This window comes from Falco punctatus, assembly GCF_963210335.1.
Source record: "Falco punctatus genome assembly, chromosome: 4".
Taxonomy (NCBI): Eukaryota; Metazoa; Chordata; class Aves; order Falconiformes; family Falconidae; genus Falco; species Falco punctatus.
Genome location: NC_137583.1, coordinates 91,481,860 through 91,501,496, shown reverse-complemented (window position 1 = coordinate 91,501,496; position 19,637 = coordinate 91,481,860). Strand labels below are relative to the sequence as shown.

Genomic DNA, 19,637 nt, shown 5'->3' with positions numbered 1-19,637 from the left:
TAAGAAGCATTAACAGTTTTTGCACATCTGCAAAAATCTGAGTGTATTGGATGACCTTGTTCAAAGATACTCCATGTCCATATTTCAAATAAACAAATACTATAACTCACACTGTATTGGTAATGTAAAATATATGACTGTTACAAGCTTATGAAGGGCTTGGGGAAACTGTCATGCAAGGGAAGATGCGAAAAAATCTTGGTTAGATTATTTCAGAGATTGTTTACATGGGGAAATTACTAGCAGAGCTATAGTGGTAAAATTATGCCGGTATAACTCCCAGTGTGAATACTTTTATTCTGGAATAAAAATATCTGCATTGGTAGCTGTAAATACATAAACTACATAGATACAGATATAATTATAGTGATATAAATATACTGCTATTGCTCTGTCAGTAAATTTTCTCATGTAGACAAGCTTGTAGGAAGAAGACAAATAAGAGGCTTTACGTTAAAAATACATAAAGTTACCCCTGTCTATGTGAGAAAATAGACTAAAATACCTAGTGCAGAATAAGTTGCTTTTCAATGGCTAATCCAGAATACCCTCCCTGGTGGACACTCTTATTAAAAAAAATATTCTAGAAGAACTATTGAGGGGTACTCTACCCCACAATAGTTATTCCAATCAATTTTCCTGTGTGGATAAGCGCACTACACAATAGAAGCAACAGAGAAGAAGCCCATCTATGTTTACAGGATAAATCCATCAGAAGTTAGGAGATGCTAGAAAAATAGTTGCTTGTTCTACTGTATGCAGTTTCTCTTAGAACACGTATTTTATGGTAACGATATACGTTGTGATTAAAATCATGCTATCGTGATTTTTTTCTTATCCTTCTTTCAGTGCATTCCCCGTGGAATTGTTCTAGGGGTGCATCAGAATGACTAATGCAACAGGCGGGCTGTGGTCCCAGAGTTTGTTCCCTACCTGATTCACTACACTGTTCCCCAGTTTGCGTTACATTTGAGGTAGGGAGCTATAGAAGGGCAAAGGATGGTCTTGCTTCAGGTGGTAGAGGGCTGAGGAGCTGAAGCTTTGTCTGCTGTGTAAGTCCAGTGCAATGGCAGGCAAGTCACTTAAAACAGATTCTTCACAAGTGCTCCCTCAATATCCAGCTTGAAACTCTGGACTTTAATTTACAGAAGAGCCTGGTACTCACAGAGTTTTAAGTGCACTTACACTATGGAACTGTATAAAGAACCATTTAAAGACACAGTCTAAAAAATCATCTCCTTTTTGACCTAGACTGGGTACCCAGAGATGCTTTTTCCTTTAATATCTGTCCACTTCTCTGTGAATGAGAAAGGGAAGACCCTCATCTTGTAGAAATACAAGAAAATAAATTAAGATTTTTGAAAAACAGAGGAGCTCAAGAGGAAATATCTTTGGTGAATACATGTCTGGGGACAAACACAGAACAAGTGAAAAGGCAATACACCAACCAGTTCCTCCGTAACACAGCACAGTTCATCCTGTGCACTGGAAGAGGCAGGGGTCTGGGGAAAAAGAACCGATAACCTGGGGCTGAAAGACTATGCTACACTGCCTTGTGGGCTACTGTCACTCCAGCATTCTGTAGCTTCAGAGTGCTGATTTGTGCAACTCTAAGGATGTTCTTTTAGCTTCGTTTTTTGCTTGGATAAATTTCAGGGTTGTTACAGAAGCAGAACGGTAATGTGAGTGAGTGATATGGTGAGATCATGCTTATATTCATAGCTGGAAATGAGACCTTCGGTCAGTTGACTGGATGGAAAGGCTGATAGGTTCTGTTATCATCCTGGTGGTCCTGCCCTAAAAAGGAGTAAGATACATGCTGTGCTCGTGGATTTGGCTGAGAGCAGGGGAGTATGAGGCACAGAGGTATCAGTTTGGGGAAGGGGGGAAGACACTAATGAACACAGACTTTTTACGTGTTCCTCTCAGGCTTAACTCCATTCACTTGTCCTGTTCCAGTCCCATTACTTCCTCACGCTGTTCTCCACACAATCTGTGCTCCCCTTGCCTCTGTGCTTTTGTTCCTCTTGCCTCCTCCCTGCAGTCCTTTCCGTTCAGTCCATCATTCCTCAGCTTCTCTTCCCATTTCAGTTCCCCTCCAGCTCCATCAGTCTCTGTCATCCCCAGACCATATCAGTGTCCCCTTTACCAGCCTTTTCGTTAGGTGGCTTTTGTCCTCCTCTGCCTTGTTTCATCACCAGTACCACCTCCTTTTCCCTGTTTTCTTTCCTCTGCCACATTGATTACTACTCTCTGCAGAGTCATGCCCTCTCTCCCTCCACTCCAAACTCAAATCCCTGCTCCTTAGTAGGCTTCAGGGTTTTTTTCATCATTTCTTTTGCTTCAGACTCAAGCTTGAGTTTTGCCCCCTCTGTATGCAAACCATGCAAACACCACTCTGAAAGGCACCAGAGGAGTGTGGGAGATGATCGCCAAGAAGAGAGGCGAGTCAGTCTCTCTGTCTTTACTGCTGCCCTGGCCCAAAGCAGGCCACAACGACAACCATGGGTCTGGGGGGGGGGGAGTGGCAGAGGGGGGAGAGCGGTGTTGTTCTTTACCATCTAATTCAGCTTTAGGCTCAAGCATCCTCAGTACAAAGAAAATCCTGAACTCCATGCAGAGGTCTAGCAAATCTCTGCTGGGTAGATATGAGCTTTGGAGGCCTACCTGCTTGGGTTTGTTGGAGACAGCTTTTCACTTGGGATGGCAAGAAGCCCATTACTGACATAACAGCTATTTCCCTGATGCCTGTCAAGGCCATGCTTCAAGCTGTAGGGAAACTGAAACTTTATAAAGAATAGAGGTTATTACAATTCTCTTTAACCTGGGGAGAACATGTTTTATTAGCCCAATTCTCAGAAGTAATTGACCTGAAATAATAGGCAAATGCCAGGCAAGCTCAGCCATGGTCAATACCCTACCTGAGATAATGAATGGCACAGATTAGATAGTTGGGGTGCTTCTCCCTTGCTCAAAAAAACAACAACAAAAAAAAGTTCAATTAAATCAAGTGGGGAACTCAGAGTAAAGAAAATACTTTTCATACAATCAGACTGAGGAAACTGTGGCACTTGGGAATTGACCCACTGGAACCCAGATCTTAAGAGTATTCTAAAGGAAGAGGCTATTGATAGGGATCTCCCGTAAAACAGATGATGACAATTACACATAAATAAGTTCTGTAATTGTTTTAAAGTTATGTTTCCAGCTTCATCTAGCTATCATCATCAGTTATTCAGGACCAGCAGACTGAGTAGTGCAAGGGGCAGATCAACTCATTTCTGCCATTTACATAGCATTATCACACATACAGAAGCAAAACAGTCATCTGGATGATCCTTAATGGCTCTCCAGGATCTTCTGGAGAGCATGTATCCAGGCACAGATGGGAGCTAATACTGGATGCACAGGCCTGCTTGCTTGATCTGGCACGTCAGTGACAATGTTCCAGAGCATGAGAGAGCTACCTGCTGTTTTCTAGTAGTGTGGAAAGAGCCTACAATAAAGAAAATATGGTCAGTTCAGTAGGAATAGATCAAACCACCTGTGTAATGAAACAGGAAAAGGCAGACAGGATGTTCAGTGTTCCACGTTCCTTGGTTTTATTCCTTTTACTTTTCATTCTAATCATACATAATTTTACATTTTTTCTTTAACGTGTTTCCTAAGTAAAAAAAAGTTGCATTACCCCCCCCCCTTTTTTTTTTCAATTCCCTTTATTTTCTTTATTTCCTATCCTTTTCCCCACCAAGATTATTATGTTCTATATAGCTTCTCATTTTTCTCTCACCTTCGGCCCTTCACCCCTCACCAGCAACAAGTGCTAGTTATTTAAAGACAAAAAATTACAGTTGTTTCCAAAGAAAGGACACTAAAGAGAAGCTCTGAAGGCAAGGACTGCAAGATTCATCTCTACTCTTCCTGTCCCTTCTATATGATGTCGTCATATCTTCTCATCCTATCTCTGTTCTCTTTTGTCTCCTTTTTCTTCACATTCAATTCTACATGTTATTCCTTTTTTTTTCCATTTAATTTTCTTCTTCTCAGATGCATCCCTCTGCTCTTTTCTTTAACTTTTCCACCAAATGATCTCTTTGTGGAAATCACTTGTTTCCCCTGATGCTCTGAGACTTGTGTCTCTATGAAGTTCCTTCCCTCCTTCCAAATTCATTTTACTGTCATCTGTTACTATAAAATTAAAATGCCTCCCACAAACAAATTATTCTTCTTTCTTTCCCCTGAGCTCCAGTCCATTTTCCATTAACAATGTTTTGTCCTGCCTTTCTTACCCAATTTTCTTTCCATTGGACTTCCTCTGCCAGCTATTTCTTCTCCTGTCTGACTGGGGAAATCATCCCCAGTAATCCTTCCCATGGTAGAACTCTGTGCAACAGAAATTTACTTTCTCCTTCAGGGTGCACTGATTTCTCTGTAGCCTTTCTTTCCCCTAACTATTAAAATCACAGCATATTTGCACTCACCAACAAACTCATGCAGGATTTTCAGAAGAATTCAAAAGTGGGAGTAGTGTTCCCTTCAGTAGGAAAAAAAGGGATTCAGTACAGGAGAGTCTGTGGATTTTTCTTCCCCTGTGCTTGTCCACCTTCACAATCCATCAGGACATGTCAGGGAATTTTAGCTGACTTCCTTTTCTGGGGGAATACATACACAAATCAGCTAAAATGGTCCCAGACAACTCTCTCACCTTTCTCCAGCACCCAATGATTTCACAGATGCAACAGCCGTTGTTTTATCAAGGCATAATGTGCACTGGGAGACTTTAAATGCTGTTACTGTATGTCCCCACTACTCAATGAGATTGGTATTCTTTATTTTCCCATTGGCACTGTTATGCCTTCCCTAGGATATCCACTTAATTTAAGAAGCGCCAGTTTATTTACAGTCTTCAATAAGCTACTCTTCCTAAAATGTGAAGTGCACTATACACTTCAACATTCTGAGAGCTCAGAACTTATTAAAACAAAGTCCGTGATCTATTTGTATATGTTTATATATGTGTATGTGTTAGTCCACACAGTCTAAGATTATGTATTGATGGCATTTTAATGGCAATAGAGTAAAACACACTGGTGCTGTTACATGATAATATCACTAGAGTGGTCTTCTTAGTACGATTTGAGATTTATGGAGCTGACAGAAATCAAGGGACTAGTTCTGTGGATTTCAAAGGGCTTTGAATCACACCTGAAGTAGAAGTGGTTCTGATTTGATACAAACACTATTTTCCCTAGAGTTCAGGGATAAAAGGCTTCAGTGTTCTAGCCCACCTCTGTTAGTACTTCCCTCCTCCTAAAGACACTATGTAAGAATGAAGCCTCTATCTCAACAGATACTCCACCATATTATATTACAATCTACTCCCATACTCTTAAAGTGCATCACAGTTTTTTTTCTCAAGGACGGCTCAGCCTATTTGTTTCCTCATCCAAGCTCCCTGAGCAGGAAAGGACTTTCCATGATATTGACTGTTGCAACAGTGCCATACCAGAAGGATCAAGCAGACCTTGGCGGAATTTCTCTATGACCACGTGCGAGTAAATAACCCTTTAGCTTGCTTTCTTCCCTCTTTATTCAACAGGAGTTGGGGAGGTTTACAGGTGCCAGTTGCCATAGCATTTGCTACTTTGAAAATTCTCTGGGAACACCTGAATTGTCCTTTGTCACATCCCTAATAGCCTTAGTCAGAGTCCTTAAAGTGAAAGAAGGAAAGAGGTGAGAAAGGTCACCCTCTTAGTGCACTTTGCTCAAGGGAATCTTTGCAGCCGTTATAATTTATGATATTTTATACATTTATCCGTTGCTGTTCAGAGACCCAAAGGACAAATAAGCACCCAGCTCCATTCTGTATCTCTGAAAATCAGAACTGGTATGCTGGATAGACTGGGGGGGGGGGGGGGGGGGGAGGAGCGTAAGTAGGAAAATTTCACACCTCTAAGGCAACTGTTTTACAAACTTGAGTGGCCCTTGTTGTAGCCCCGACTACTTACAAGCAAATGGTACGCACTCTAGCTTTATACTGAATGAGTGCATGCCTGTGGCACAGGTGAGCTCAAGCACAGCACCAACAACAGGAGGGACGGTTCTGAGTGTGCAGCATTGTTGAAACTACGTTCAGCCCACGTGCATGTTTACCTGTATGCATGTTTCATGTGGTCCCTGGTTGCATGCACGAGTATTTTTAAAATAATATTGCTGTATGTGCTCAAGCTACAAATAGATACCGGTTAAATTTATATAGCAGAAAAACTTTCTATCTGTCTATTATTGGACTAAAAGATGTTTTTGTTAGGACATTTCCATCATAAGGGAATTTTACATCAGGTTTATAAACCCCTGAAAATAAAAGCTTTGTTACTGTAATGCTGCCAAGCCCTTAGCTATAGCGGTACTAGCAGGAGCCACTCTCATAAAGGGTTCAGAATAGTAATGTAGTCTAGTACCGTCCTTGGACAACTGCTTGCATTTACAGAAATTGATGGGTTATTGTGCTGCAAACTTTTCACCTAAGAAGTCTGAGGAATGAGGTGAAGAACAATAGAGATGTCTCACTGGGAGAATGGCTTCACTACACGCAGGATTGCACAACACTTTGAAATCTTCCACCATCCCAGTCCCATGCTGTCTCCGACTTGGCAAGCACTTTCATTTAGCCAGGGATCAGTAGCTTGGGGGGAAAAAAGTTCCATTCTCCAGCTGTTGTGTCATTTCCCTTGATAAGTCCTAAATTGACCGAGTTATCCAGCACCAAAGGAGCTTTCCTGTGGTAGACATGCTTTATTATGTGCCCTTTCAGGGACAAAGGCTTCTGTGTCAGTAAACTGCTATGGAGAGGAAGGACAGATTTATTCTCACAGCATCATAAGCATTATCTTCTGAGGGGCTCGTGTAAAAATAAAAAACTGTGCAGCATTACCATCCAAAACCTAATGGCTGATGTTGCTGCTCCTTGATTATCAGCCTGATGGGAGGCAGAATGAAAAGCCTGGAAGACTGCTTCTCAGAAGGGCATCTTTTAAAAGATGATTTTTAAATTAAGGAGTTTTTTAAGGCAGCATTTTGCTTAGGCTTCTTCATTTGCTGGGTTATTTTGGACATTTGGCTGGCAGTTAGAGTTGGATATTGTGGAAAAGGGAAGGAAGGTTTGTAAATCTCCTTATTTAGCATTAATTTTAGATAAAGCAGAGTCTTGATATCAAATTTTAAAAACCCAAGCAGTTTGTGCATATCTTTAGCCCTCCTCACAGACTGCAAACAAATATATTAACACCAGCCTTCCTTCTGTGTGTGATAAGAAGGGGAAATGGGGAACAAGACTTGTCAACCTGGGGAAGGTTTTGCAAGGCACAAACTGCAGCGAGCCCAGGCACCCCCTCACCCTGAGATGAGTTGGCCATTTTCAGGAGTTCAGCAACAAAGTATATCTTTGAAAATCTTTCACCAGCACCTGGAAATGCGGCCACCTAGTTAGCATTTTAGCAATCTGACATGCTTCATAACACATCTGACAAGGCAAGCCTGTTTCTGTTTGGGGAAGAGAAGGGGATCGGTGTTAAAACAAAAAAAAAGAACATGAACGTCTTGACAACCAAAACAGCTATAAACCTAGCCCACTCATATGTGGCGCAAAGAACTGACATGATTAAAAAAATATTTCAACAGATCCTCAAACAGCCACTGGAGAGGTGGATGGGGTGAATCTGGAAGAAATCCGAGAATTTGCCAAAGCTTTTAAAATCCGGCGCCTGTCCCTTGGCCTGACACAGACCCAAGTTGGCCAAGCCCTAAGCGCCACCGAAGGCCCAGCCTATAGCCAGTCTGCCATCTGCAGGTAACAAGTTACATCATAAACTCTCCTCTTTGTTGTTAATAATTACTCAGCTGATTGCGAGTAGCATGCTTGTGTTTGAATCTCATGTCTTTAGAATGTATTACTTGATTTGGGACTTAAATTAGCCAATAATGTTGGTATCTGGCAGATCAAATGCTCTTATTGTGTACTGCTAAAGTAATTTTAGTCTTTTTTTTTTTCCTCCTTCTTTTTTAAACAAGTGAGAAACAATATTCCTGGCATTGAGACTTAATTCAGTAGACGAGCTGGAGACCCTGCTGATGCTGGATAAGCACCAGCTGACCCTCTTCATACTGTGCCATTTTCTACAGATAGGGTTACTGAACAAATATTTCATGGCTGCATCCCTGCTAAGTTAAAACCTGTATTACTGTGGTTAGCACTTCACATATAGGATGTTAATGATGATTTACCTAGGCAACACAGAAGGGAAAAAATTATCCTTCCTGCTACCTTGCAAACCAGCAGCTATTCATCTTTTGTCACCCAAATGTTTACGAAAAAACAGACAACCCATATATGCAAAGCAGAAGCAGAAATCTGTCCTAATCATAAGAAATGATAATACAGTCTTGACAGAGTTAAAGTAGTTAGAAGCAAACACCGTATATGCATGTGTGTTACAGTAATCCCATGTTTATGCATGAGGTAACAAACACACTTAGGTAACAGCTTTTTCCTCTTGGGCAATGCCTTATAGTCTTTCTCCATCAGTGAAAGCCAAGAAACCAACTCTAAGCTCATTTAAGTGGATTTTGTTCTTGGTGATCCATGAAATGCTCTGTCTTTTTATCTGCTCTTTATACTTTTAATGTATTCCCCATAGAACGGAAGTGTACTTTTCCTGCAGTTTAAGACTAAGGTTATAAATAACATCAGTATGGGGTAGTGAGCTTGCAGCTCACATTTTGCTCAATGATTTTCCATAAAACCCATTGATTGTTGTTAAATACAAAAAGCTCCATAGGATCCTCTCACTTCTATGGTCTCCCCTACTGTTTTTTCTTATAAGATACCTCCCTGTAGAAAATAACCTTTATTCAGTCTATACAAGGATACTACTGCTGGGAAATTTGTTTCAAGACTTGTATATCGCTATACCAAACAACATGTACTGCAATATCAACACTAACAAGCAATGCCAATAATATGAATGCTATTGCTCCTTGTTGCTAAGCATTAATTTTTTAAATGTTTTTTTTTTTCCCCTGTGGTCAGTTGGTAAAGAATGCCTAAAATGGGTGGAGTTTTTAGCAACCGCTAATTTGTGGTAGCATTAAATTGCTGTTTAACATACTATACTTTAAAGTGATAGATTGCAGTTTCTTTTGCTTTTGTCTAGTTTGCTGTCTTCTCATTTCTTCCATCTACCTCACACCTGAGAAAGCCACTGGGGATGGTTTCATTTTTCCTAAGAGAAAGGGATTCCCACTAACCAATTATAATGAAAACCCCAATAAAGATGAAGCTGGAGCACAGACATGGCTAACAAAAGGCCAGAACATGGAGACCTTTTACAGAGCTTCTTAGAGGGGAAAATTGCTCAAAATCTGAGGACTGGGTGCAGAAGCTGGTCCCAAATACTTGCAAGGTTATAGGTTTTTTTTTATTTCCTTTGGCTGCCCCGGATCGAGATCACTTTGGGGTATAATAACTCGCTATGGCTGTGCATTTCTTGTTAAGCACCAAGACAAGCTGCTTCAGCGGCAGTATGCTGTTCCTCAGAAATAGTAGTTCTGACTTTTCTTTTAATGGTAACAAAGGAGTTTCAGTACAAACTCCAGGGTAATGGAAGGGGCAGTAAAGTAAGCAAGTTGAATGACCACCTCAGAGAGAGAAGTAGAGTCTCCTGGTGGCCTGTGCAGGTTATATCAGCAATATACCCCCTTGCTGAGATGTTCTGCGTGCAAATAATAGCATGTCTTAACTGGAGACAGTGCATTCTAAAACGTACACTTCAGCTTGAAATAGCACTGGACACCAAGCAAGGACACCTCGCAGCCAGCACCACACTAGGATCCCAGGCAGCAGTTACAAATTCTTTGGAGTGTTGTTATCTGAAACTACTCCTTGTCTTCTTCTTTGTTTGTGAGAAATGCTTTGTTTCTTGCTGGAATATTTCCTGCAGCTGCCACATGCTGAATAGAGACACTAAAAATTGCCAACTCCAGTCGGCGAGTTACTTTGCACAAAGGCATTGGTTCAGTCGGTCTCATCTCCAGAGCATGTTGTGATGAGCGGCGGCAGCGGCGGTGCTTCGGCACCGGCTGGGCTGCGAGTGTAGCAGCACCATGTGATAATTGTGTCCTTTCCACAACGTTAAATACCGCAGCGTGCGGGGTGGGCATAACCAAAGCAGGGAAATATGGATGGGTGGCATCAGAGGACTTGGGTTAACACTTTTTTTAATGCGTAGCAAGAGAGGATGAACTCAGTAAATGAAAGAAAGAAGCACTTATAAGACTTGAAATGTGAACTCAGCTCTTCTGCTTGTTTTTGAAAGGATTAAAGCTTTGTGTGGCTGCTTTTCCAGATGTTTTATAATACTTGTAAAATCTGGTTTGGCAAAAGACTTGTGATGGCAAAATGATATATAGAAGACCTCATTTACAGGAAATGATATCATTCTGGTACAGTTTGCAGAAATCCCACAATAAACCCAGCTTGGTGCCACAGCATATTACTAGACTATTATGCTGGATTTCATCTGGAAAACATGAGTCTGTCTTTACACATTGTGGGGGCAGTCAAGATAATTGCAAAGTGTCCAGCTGTTTCAGCTGAACACCACCGTAGCTATGGGAATCTTTTTTTCCAACTCAGAAAAGGGATATAGCGTTAACTTGCAAACAGTGAAAATTGCTGAAAAATGAAAGGAAAGGAAACCTGATATTCAGAGGCTAGTGACTGCTGTTGGTTTGTATTATTAAAGCTGTGGTGCTTGGACAACATGGGATGGGAGAGGAGACAAAAGGATTAATCACAAAGATGAGATGATAAAGAGCAATTGCCTTTGATGTCATTTCCTGTAATTAGACTTAGCTTTAAGGGTTTTGCAGATTGTCAGAAATAAGAAAGCGTGACTCATAACCTGTATTATTTAGTGTACTTAGAATTTTGTTGTAGTGCTCGTTTTCTGTTAGCTTAAATATCTAGCGCTATATATATTTATAGATATAGCTATCTGATAGTTTTCGTAATCCATTGTAAATGACCTCTGCCAGTCAATTAGGCAGGCAGGCAGGAAGTCCCACCCTGGCAGAGCATCAGTGTAAGACTCTTCTTTCTCAATTTTCCCTCAGACACACCATCCTGAGAAGCCACTTTTTCCTACCACAGGAAGCCCAAGAGAACACTATAGCTAGCAGTCTGACAGCCAAACTGAACCCTGGCCTTTTGTATCCTGCCAGGTTTGAAAAGCTGGACATCACCCCTAAAAGTGCCCAGAAGATAAAGCCGGTGCTTGAGCGGTGGATGGCTGAGGCTGAGGCCCGCCATCGAGCAGGTATGCAGAACCTTACCGAGTTTATTGGAAGCGAACCATCCAAAAAGCGCAAGAGGCGTACCTCATTCACGCCACAAGCCCTTGAAATCTTGAATGCCCACTTTGAGAAGAACACGCACCCCTCTGGGCAAGAAATGACAGAGATTGCAGAGAAACTGAACTATGACCGGGAAGTAGTTAGAGTTTGGTTCTGCAATAAGAGGCAAGCACTGAAGAACACAATTAAACGTTTGAAACAGCATGAGCCTGCGACAGCAGTTCCTATGGAGCCTTTAACAGACTCTCTGGAAGAAAACTCCTAAAAACAAAACAAAAAACCATACACAAAAAAAAAACCAAAAACGTACCAACAGAAACGTAACCATTCGAACTCTGCAAAGGTACCTGTTCATCACCCTTGTAAGTAAAAGACTGAGAAAACTACAAGAAGGACAGAACAGTTTATAAATGTCCGTGGGTTTTCCTATTTAAAAACAACAAAAAAAAAACCACAAAAAAACAAAACAAAAAAAAAAAACAAAACAAAAAAAATACACAACACTTAGTGTGTGTGTGTGTCGTAGATTTAGTTCCCAAAAAAAAGAAAAAGCCAGTTTTTTTTAAATGGACTTAAAGTAAACCAAATAACTGCTTACTTTTTTTCTGTATATTATGAAAATATGAACACATTTTAAGGAAAAACAAAACAAAAACAAAAAAAAAGAAAAAAAAAAAAAAAGAAAAAAACTTTTATCTGTTGAAAAGAGAATACAAGCCTGCCACCTGGAGGAGTGATTGTAGCCTTTCAGGTATCAAGTGCTGATTCACTATGAAAACTATTAACCAAAGTCAGAAATATGGCATTGCAAACTAGATTGTTAGTCTACTCTTTTATGAGTGTAAAATTGTGTTACGAATTTTTACATTTGTATTTTGCAAACAGGAAAGCAACAGGATTAATTTCTGTCATCCTTGTTCGCACCCCCTGCAGGTGTGTACAAACAGGTGTTAAAGCCATTCCATAGTGGTCACCTCCTTTTCTTTTCTTTTAGTCAACAGTTTTGCAATCTCCAAGTGTTTGGGTGCCAAAAGTAATTTATTTTTATTGTGATTTGCGGGGTTTGGTATTTCTCTTCTAAGGGTGTATGTCTTGGTTTGCATTTCTTTTTTTTTTCTTCTTCTTTTTTTCTGATTCTTTTTGCTGCCTCCCCCCTTCCAGCTCATTCCCCACCCTTTCCCACATAACCCAGTACTGTTTGAAGATTTTTAAAAAGTGAAATCTGAGCATTTTTGTATTGATACAATGAAATGCAACAGAGGACAAAGAAGGATTAGGATTATGTCTGATGAACTGACAGCCCACGCTGAACATTGTGCTTACTGTCAAATGGGTAGCTTGGGATTTCTCCGTCCTTTGGCCATGAACCTGGAGAGGTTACCAAAACTCATTTTGTAGTATAAATATAAACTGCACACTGGGTTCAGTACCATATTATCGTTCTGTTTGAAGCAATTTCTCTCCGAAGTCTGCTAGCCAAAGAAATTTCTTGAGATTCTGATGAAAACAAATGGATAGGCTGAGGAGTGATGAGGATGTTTTGACCGTTACGTCACTATGGACTGTTTCAGCGGTAGTGCTTTGTTCCTTCTGCCTTTTTTGTTTGTCATCCCTGTATTGATGCTTGCCCTGGTGACCTCTTCAGCAGGAGGATGTGTTTCTGCAGGTGTTTGCTGTGACAGCTGGCTAAGCTAAGCAATCAGGATGTAGGGAAACCTGTTGAATATCCTTTGGGAATAGTAAGGTGGGTGACCTGTAATGTGTTTCAGGTGAATTGATTTTCCTTTAAAGATAACTCATCTCTGTGTCTTCCTTTTCGATTGTACAAAATCAAATACAAAAAATAAATAAATACTGTGGTCATTGGACCTATGAGTATACCAAGGCTCAGAGGGAGAGAAAGGTGTTGAAGGTTCTAAGTGGGGTACAGGCTGACCCACGAAGGTCACCTGCAATTCTCTTCTTCTGAGCTCGGCTCCAGCCTTTGGGGTTCAGCCCACTGTTAGGGTAGAAGCTGCATCTTGATCAGGACTTTCCAAAAGATAACACTGAGAATTTCAGTCAGCTCACTGTAGAGGTGGAAAGAGTAAAATTCTGCTGGCATGACTCCTAATTGCATTCACTGACCTCAGGATGGTTGTACTGGATTTTTGCGGGTCTATGCAGGATGTTGGAGATGGTTCCCGAAGTGCTGGAGTCTTCAAATAACACCTCTGGTAAAGAGTTTTCAAGAACTCAAGGCTATATACAAAACTTAGTGAGAGAAAGGGACTTCCATTGATTTCACTAGGCTTTGAATCTGGCCCTCGATATTTTATTAACAGGATTTGCCTCGTAGAGTGGGGTATTTGCTGCATGGTTGGTGGAGTTTTAAGGCTTCAGAGACCATCATCTGTGCCAGAAACTGCCTATAAGTGTGAGTGCTCTCAAAGGTCAGGGTGGGAGAGCACTGAGGATCTAGTACTCCAGGCTGGGCTCACATCCAGCAAATGCATTTTAGGCTTTAAGCTTCAGCAGGGTATATTTAAGGATATTTTCAGTATTGCTTTTATGAGGAGGAGAGTGAGAATTTTTATTGACTCTTTTCCAACTGTTGATACATAACTATCTGCTGGAGGAAACAACAGTAACCACAGGCAAATTCTGAGGGACAAAAAAGATGCTTTACACAAGCTGAGCATGTGAAGTAAAGAGAGTCTCACAGCAACATCTGCCGCTCTGGGTTTTCTTTTTCCCTCTCCATCCATAGATACCTACATCCACAGATACATCTATGTTATCTATACCAAACAGCCCTAAGCTTGTGGCCACTATTCAATTTACATAACAATTAGGAGACCACCCAGAAGCCAACAGGGAAGCAGGGAAGAACAGATCACGTTTGGAAGCAGATGCTCCTGAAGAACTACTCATGTCTCCAGTAAGCTGCTAATTGTCCAGGTCATTAATGCCATATACATGATTACCTGTTCAGCCACCCTTGAGACCAACAGTACACCACCACCCCCTCCAGCCCTGTCATCAACAGCCTGGGAACAAAACCATCAGCCATTCTTTGCCTAGAAACTAAATTTCCAGTTCTCCCAGGGACTGCTCTAAATTTTGTAAAGAAAAATCCCCCAAGAAGGAAAAGTTAACTAAACAGTGTATGAAAGATACTAAATGTTTAAAAATATGCTGGCAGCCGTTATATAAGCTTTTTTTCTGTTCCAAAGTACATATCAGAAGGATATAACTAGGACAGTAGAAATGTAAAATAAATATAAATCGCCAGCTTGGAAGAAAAAACGATGTTCATCCCATAGTCTTAAAACCATTCATGTGCAGTGATTTTTTTTACAGTTTTCTAATTTTGTATTATGTTTTGTAAATTATTTATAAAGTGTTGTAATGCTTCTTATATTAATTTTTTTATAAACAAATTTTTGCTATGAGGCATAAATGGTGCCTGAACAGATTCTTAGGAAGATAAATTATGTGTCAGTCATACATCTTTGGGGGGCCATAAATATTTTGCTTTATTTTGTTACTGGCAACATTTCTGATTTCCATTTGTAAACAATTTTCATGTATTGATTACATTTGAATACCTTTTAATTTTGCATGTGACTAAAAGATAGATTGCTACCAGCAAATGAAACAAAAGTCTCTTCAGTCATATGTGAAGGTTTAATGGTTTTCCAATTTATTGATCATTGACTTTTTTTAAATATATATATATAAAATATTATTATTTGAATAATGAACCAAAGGTTCACTTACTGTTTTGATTTTGTCTTTTTATGTTTTTCACTAAAAAGCTATTTTGGACAGTTGAAGAAATCAAATGCATTCAAATGGTTCCAGTTTCTTTACGTTAATACTGCAAAAAAAAGAAAAAAAAAAAAAAAGAAAAAGAAAAAAAAGAAAAAAGAGAGAACAAGAAAGCAAAAAGGAGCTAGGAAGGAACAAGTAGAGGCGTATCAAAGAACTCAAGCTATAACCAAAAAGAAATATGTAAAATGCCTTTGCTCGTCTTCTCAATGCTGGACCAAAGCTCAATGTATGTAGGTATATGCACATTGTATAGATATGGCTAAATGTTGCTGACAATCTCGCAATACTAAACTGTTACTGTTTAAAAAAAAAAAAAAAGAAATACAAAAATAAAACTGTTCATCAGTGTTTTACCTCAGCACTCTACTTGTACCCAGTTATTGACCAACATTCAAATAAGAAGATAAGAGAGGAAATTGATTTCCATGTCAATGTTTGACTGTAAAATCTGTTTGGAAAACATTTTGTAATGAGCTTTTTGTCATGTGGTTTGCTTGTTTCCAACTTGAGATTATGTGGGGCACATTTGTTTATTTATTGTTAAAAAGTGATATTATTATTATTAATTATTCTTATTACTATTATTCTTATTATTATTTTTGTCCTATGTGCTATAATCTACAGAATGGTCACCAGGGTCACTTATGAAGCACTGCAAAGAGATCTGTTTTTCCATGCATGGAGCATGCAGCGGGAAAGATGGCAGTACAAAACGGACTGTATTGTCTTGTTAAAAAATACGAATAATTACAAAAGGAGTTGATGTGGTGGACTTGTGACCAAGAAACCAAACTGGATATTTAAAAGCTCCTTACTACTCTGACTTTGAAACCAAAGCTGATTTATCTGCACAGGTTGCTTAACATGAAAAAAAAAAAAAAAAGAAAAAAAACTAAACAAAAAAAACCTGACAAAAACTGTACTTAATCTAGAGCAATATCTGTATGGTCAGTAAAGCTGCACTTTGTGTATTTCTTAACAGCTTCAGATCTGTCACTTTTAATTTGTACCATAAAAAATAAAGAATTGTTTGACATGAAAAATAAGCTCCTTTCATGTGTTTGTCTTAAATCTCATGCATTATTCACATGACCAGAGCTCATGTAATTTCACATCAGTTCAATACAAAAATAGTTAAATGCTTGAAAGAAAGGAAGGAAGAAAACCCATCCGCGCTGTGGAGCGTCGTTTTATCTGCAAAAGTAAACGTTGTTTCTGTACCCAGAGTGGGCATGTACATTGGTGATGTCTTATTTTCTCTACAGATACGCAGAGTAGAGGATCTGCCTCAGGAATACCGTGGGATCACTCAGGTGAGTGTGTATTATCCCCCAGGCCAAGTGGAGCTAAGCCCAGGTGGACGTGCAGGCCAGAAACAGTGACTCTCCCGGTGCCTCCGCAGCTCCCCGAACAAAGCGCTGGTAAGTGATTGGGAGGGGAGTGCAGCAGCAAGATCGGGTCAGCCTTCCCAATTACTTCTCTTGCATTTTTGAAGAGCCCATGAGGTTTGTTCATCATTTCTTTCTGTGATCATGATAGCAGGCAGCAGAAATGCCTGTTTTTCAGGACACTTGCATGGAGTCATATTGAGTTCTGTCTAAAGACATGATTCTGAAAAACCAATACGTTTTGAGAAATTAATTTGGTGCATTATAAAGTTGTTTTGGAAAAAAAAATCTCTGACAGTATTAGAACATTGTGTTTGGCACTTGGGAACAAAACTTTTGCAAAACCTTTTTCCTTTGATTTTGTAAAGTATTATTTTACATTTCCAATACCATATGTTAAATAATGACAAACTAAACCAAAGTATTTATTTGCACAAAAAGTACAGGGCATACCTGGGACACTTATTTATCCTGAATTTTTCTAGATTGGAATTTCCCTTTTCCATGCATTTTTTACTGCATTTTTTGGGATACATAAGAGGAAAAAGGTAACTTCCTTGTAGACATGATGATCATCGTGAACAGGGCAAAGATGATAGAGGTATAGCCTTTTGTTAGATCAGCTAATATATGTGGGAAAAGTAGGTACGTGCCCAAATCCTCCTTCAGTCTGAAACAAAAGCATCTGAATCCAAAGGTATACAGAAGCTGAGAACAAAGAGAAAGAAGACACTGGGGTGCCATAATGATTTGAAGTTGTATCTTAGTACTACCTACACCACTGTTTCTTTATATCTTGGCCCAAACCACCATGTGCCTGCTTCATTTCAAAAGTCATGGCTGCTGGTTTCCACACACCGCCTACACACAGGGAGTACCAACACCATTAATGCCCAATTGGGATGCCTTGGGACTGAGTAGTTTTTACATCTACCCACCTGTATGGTTACCATGGTATGGGTAAGGACAGCCTACCGTACTACAGACCTCTGGGGGTATCAAAATTGCACCTCTAGGCATTGTGTCTCCACACCATGGTCTAACAGCCATGCTTCAAACCCACATAATTCATCTGCTTATAAGATACGAGGATGTGGAGAATGACCCGTTGTCATTTCATATCAGCTACTAAAATCTGAACATAAATCTTTTTCATTCACCACTGATAAAGCAACAAGCAAACATTGGTTAGAGGCTTTTTCCTCTACCCTATTTAAAAATGCAAATCTTTCTCTTCGGATCATACTATAGGTATTGTAGCTGCCTCATAGGCACATGACCCTACCTAGCCATTATTTAAATAACCTGGATCCATTTTGTCTCAAGAAACGGTGACTTTGCAAACTGAATCAATTATGTCCCCATTAATCACTGAAAGCTCAAAACAGATCCTACCTTCAAGCCACAGACAGCTGACTATAAGACTCTGCAGCCCTTACTGACTGGTTAAAAATCAGATTTCTAGAGCTTGGCTATACAGTACTTCAGGGCTCCTTAAGTACAACATTAAGGGCAAAGATCCTTAGAAGCACAATTCTTACCATAGCAAAAAAAAAGAACATATTTGCAATGTTCTTGATAAATTGTAAGTTCCCTGCCCTTCCCGCACTAAGATGAGAGAACTACGCAGAAGTTGTAGAAGACACGTTTTTGTACGGCCTCTCTCTTTGTCCAGCTGCTTTACGACTGGTCAGTCTAAGTCTCTGGGAGAAAAACTCAAGAGTATTAGCAGAGCTTTGGCAAGCAAAGATTCTCTTCTACTGACTTACACTTCAATTAAACAAGCACTCAGGAAGCAAAACAGACTTATCAAGAGGGAAGGTTCTCTTGGGTTGGGTTCTTTTTAATCTGAGAATCGAGATTTAATATGAATCACTCCCATATGAGATCATGACATTCTTGAAAATAATTGAGAATTAAAGAGTTGAAAAGTGTTTTTTTTTTCCTTCTCTCACCCTCTGCTCTACAGACTTGGAGGTTTGGGGGTTTCCTCATTCACAATCCCTTACTGTTGCATTTTGCCACGTTATGGACAACAGTGATGAGGACTGAGTGGAGAGTCACCAGGCAGCTCACCAGCAGTAACTGTGGTTTTTAAACCAGACCCAAAATTCCCTGATTTCTTCTAAAATGCCAGCAGCAGCCTTGCCTAATCCACCAAAGCAGCTACAGGAAGGGCATCTAGCTGCTCATTTAGTAATGAATCTTTCATTCTATTGTGTTCATAAGGACACCGAGCTGCATGACCACCAGCCTCATGTCAAAACACTTCTCGGCCCAAGAGCTATATGTGTGATAATGTATACACTTGTGTAGATAGGTCTAGGTTCAGGCCACAAACACAGAAGTCCAAGTGGCAGCAAAAAATGGCTTTGGCAGTACTAAAATTGTGCTAGGGATGACATGAGTGGGCCAGTCCTAAAAGAACATGAGATTCTATTGTTGTGGAGCAGCAGCTTAAAATTGTGGCAGGGCCCCCACCAGCACAGCATCAACAAGCTTGTCAGGTCTGGGTTCACTTCCTTCTTTTCATATGCTATGTACTGCTGGTGTTCAGCTAATAAGCTCCTGGCCTTCACCTAACAAAAATCCATGCCCCATCCACTCTATCCATCAGTACCATTTACAGGAGGATCTCCCACCTCATATGTTCTCTATCAGTGATGGTCCCAGAATAGTCCCTCAAATGGTCCCAGGATGCTGAAGGTCTTAGAAGACAGTGAGTAAGATGGTGACACTGCGTATAGATGAATTGTTTGGCAATTTGCAATCCATTCTGGGGCAGACAGGTTGCCCCAGCAGCCGTGGACTCCCTGGTTGCAGCGTGTAACCTCTGCACACCCACATTTTGTTTTTAAATTCACTGAAGAACTTGCGCTGACATTCAGTCATCCCTGCCAGGTTTTAATGCTACTAATTTTAAACATTTCATGTTCTCATGAGCTGTTGATACCTTTTCTCTAAAATGTATAAACTTGTTTTTTAACTATCAACTGAAATGAAGAGAAGGCAAAGGTATGA

The 19,637-nt window shown here is 40.1% G+C and overlaps 1 protein-coding gene across 3 annotated transcripts in view; it reads left to right on the top strand.

The window, feature by feature from the left end:
- The window catches only part of POU6F2 (POU class 6 homeobox 2), a 319,374-nt gene extending 301,156 nt beyond the window's left edge, over positions 1 to 18,218 (top strand). For 2 of the 3 annotated variants that reach the window (XM_080382151.1, XM_080382149.1), the window contains 2 exons: positions 7,681 to 7,849; positions 11,173 to 18,218. In XM_080382151.1, coding sequence (XP_080238277.1) covers positions 7,681 to 7,849; positions 11,173 to 11,677 — 674 coding nt within the window. In that variant the 3' untranslated portion in view covers positions 11,678 to 18,218. The remainder of the gene's footprint in view (positions 1 to 7,680; positions 7,850 to 11,172) is intronic. The other variant, XM_080382150.1, reaches the window with a different exon arrangement.
- Positions 18,219 to 19,637: the final 1,419 nt, after the last annotated feature.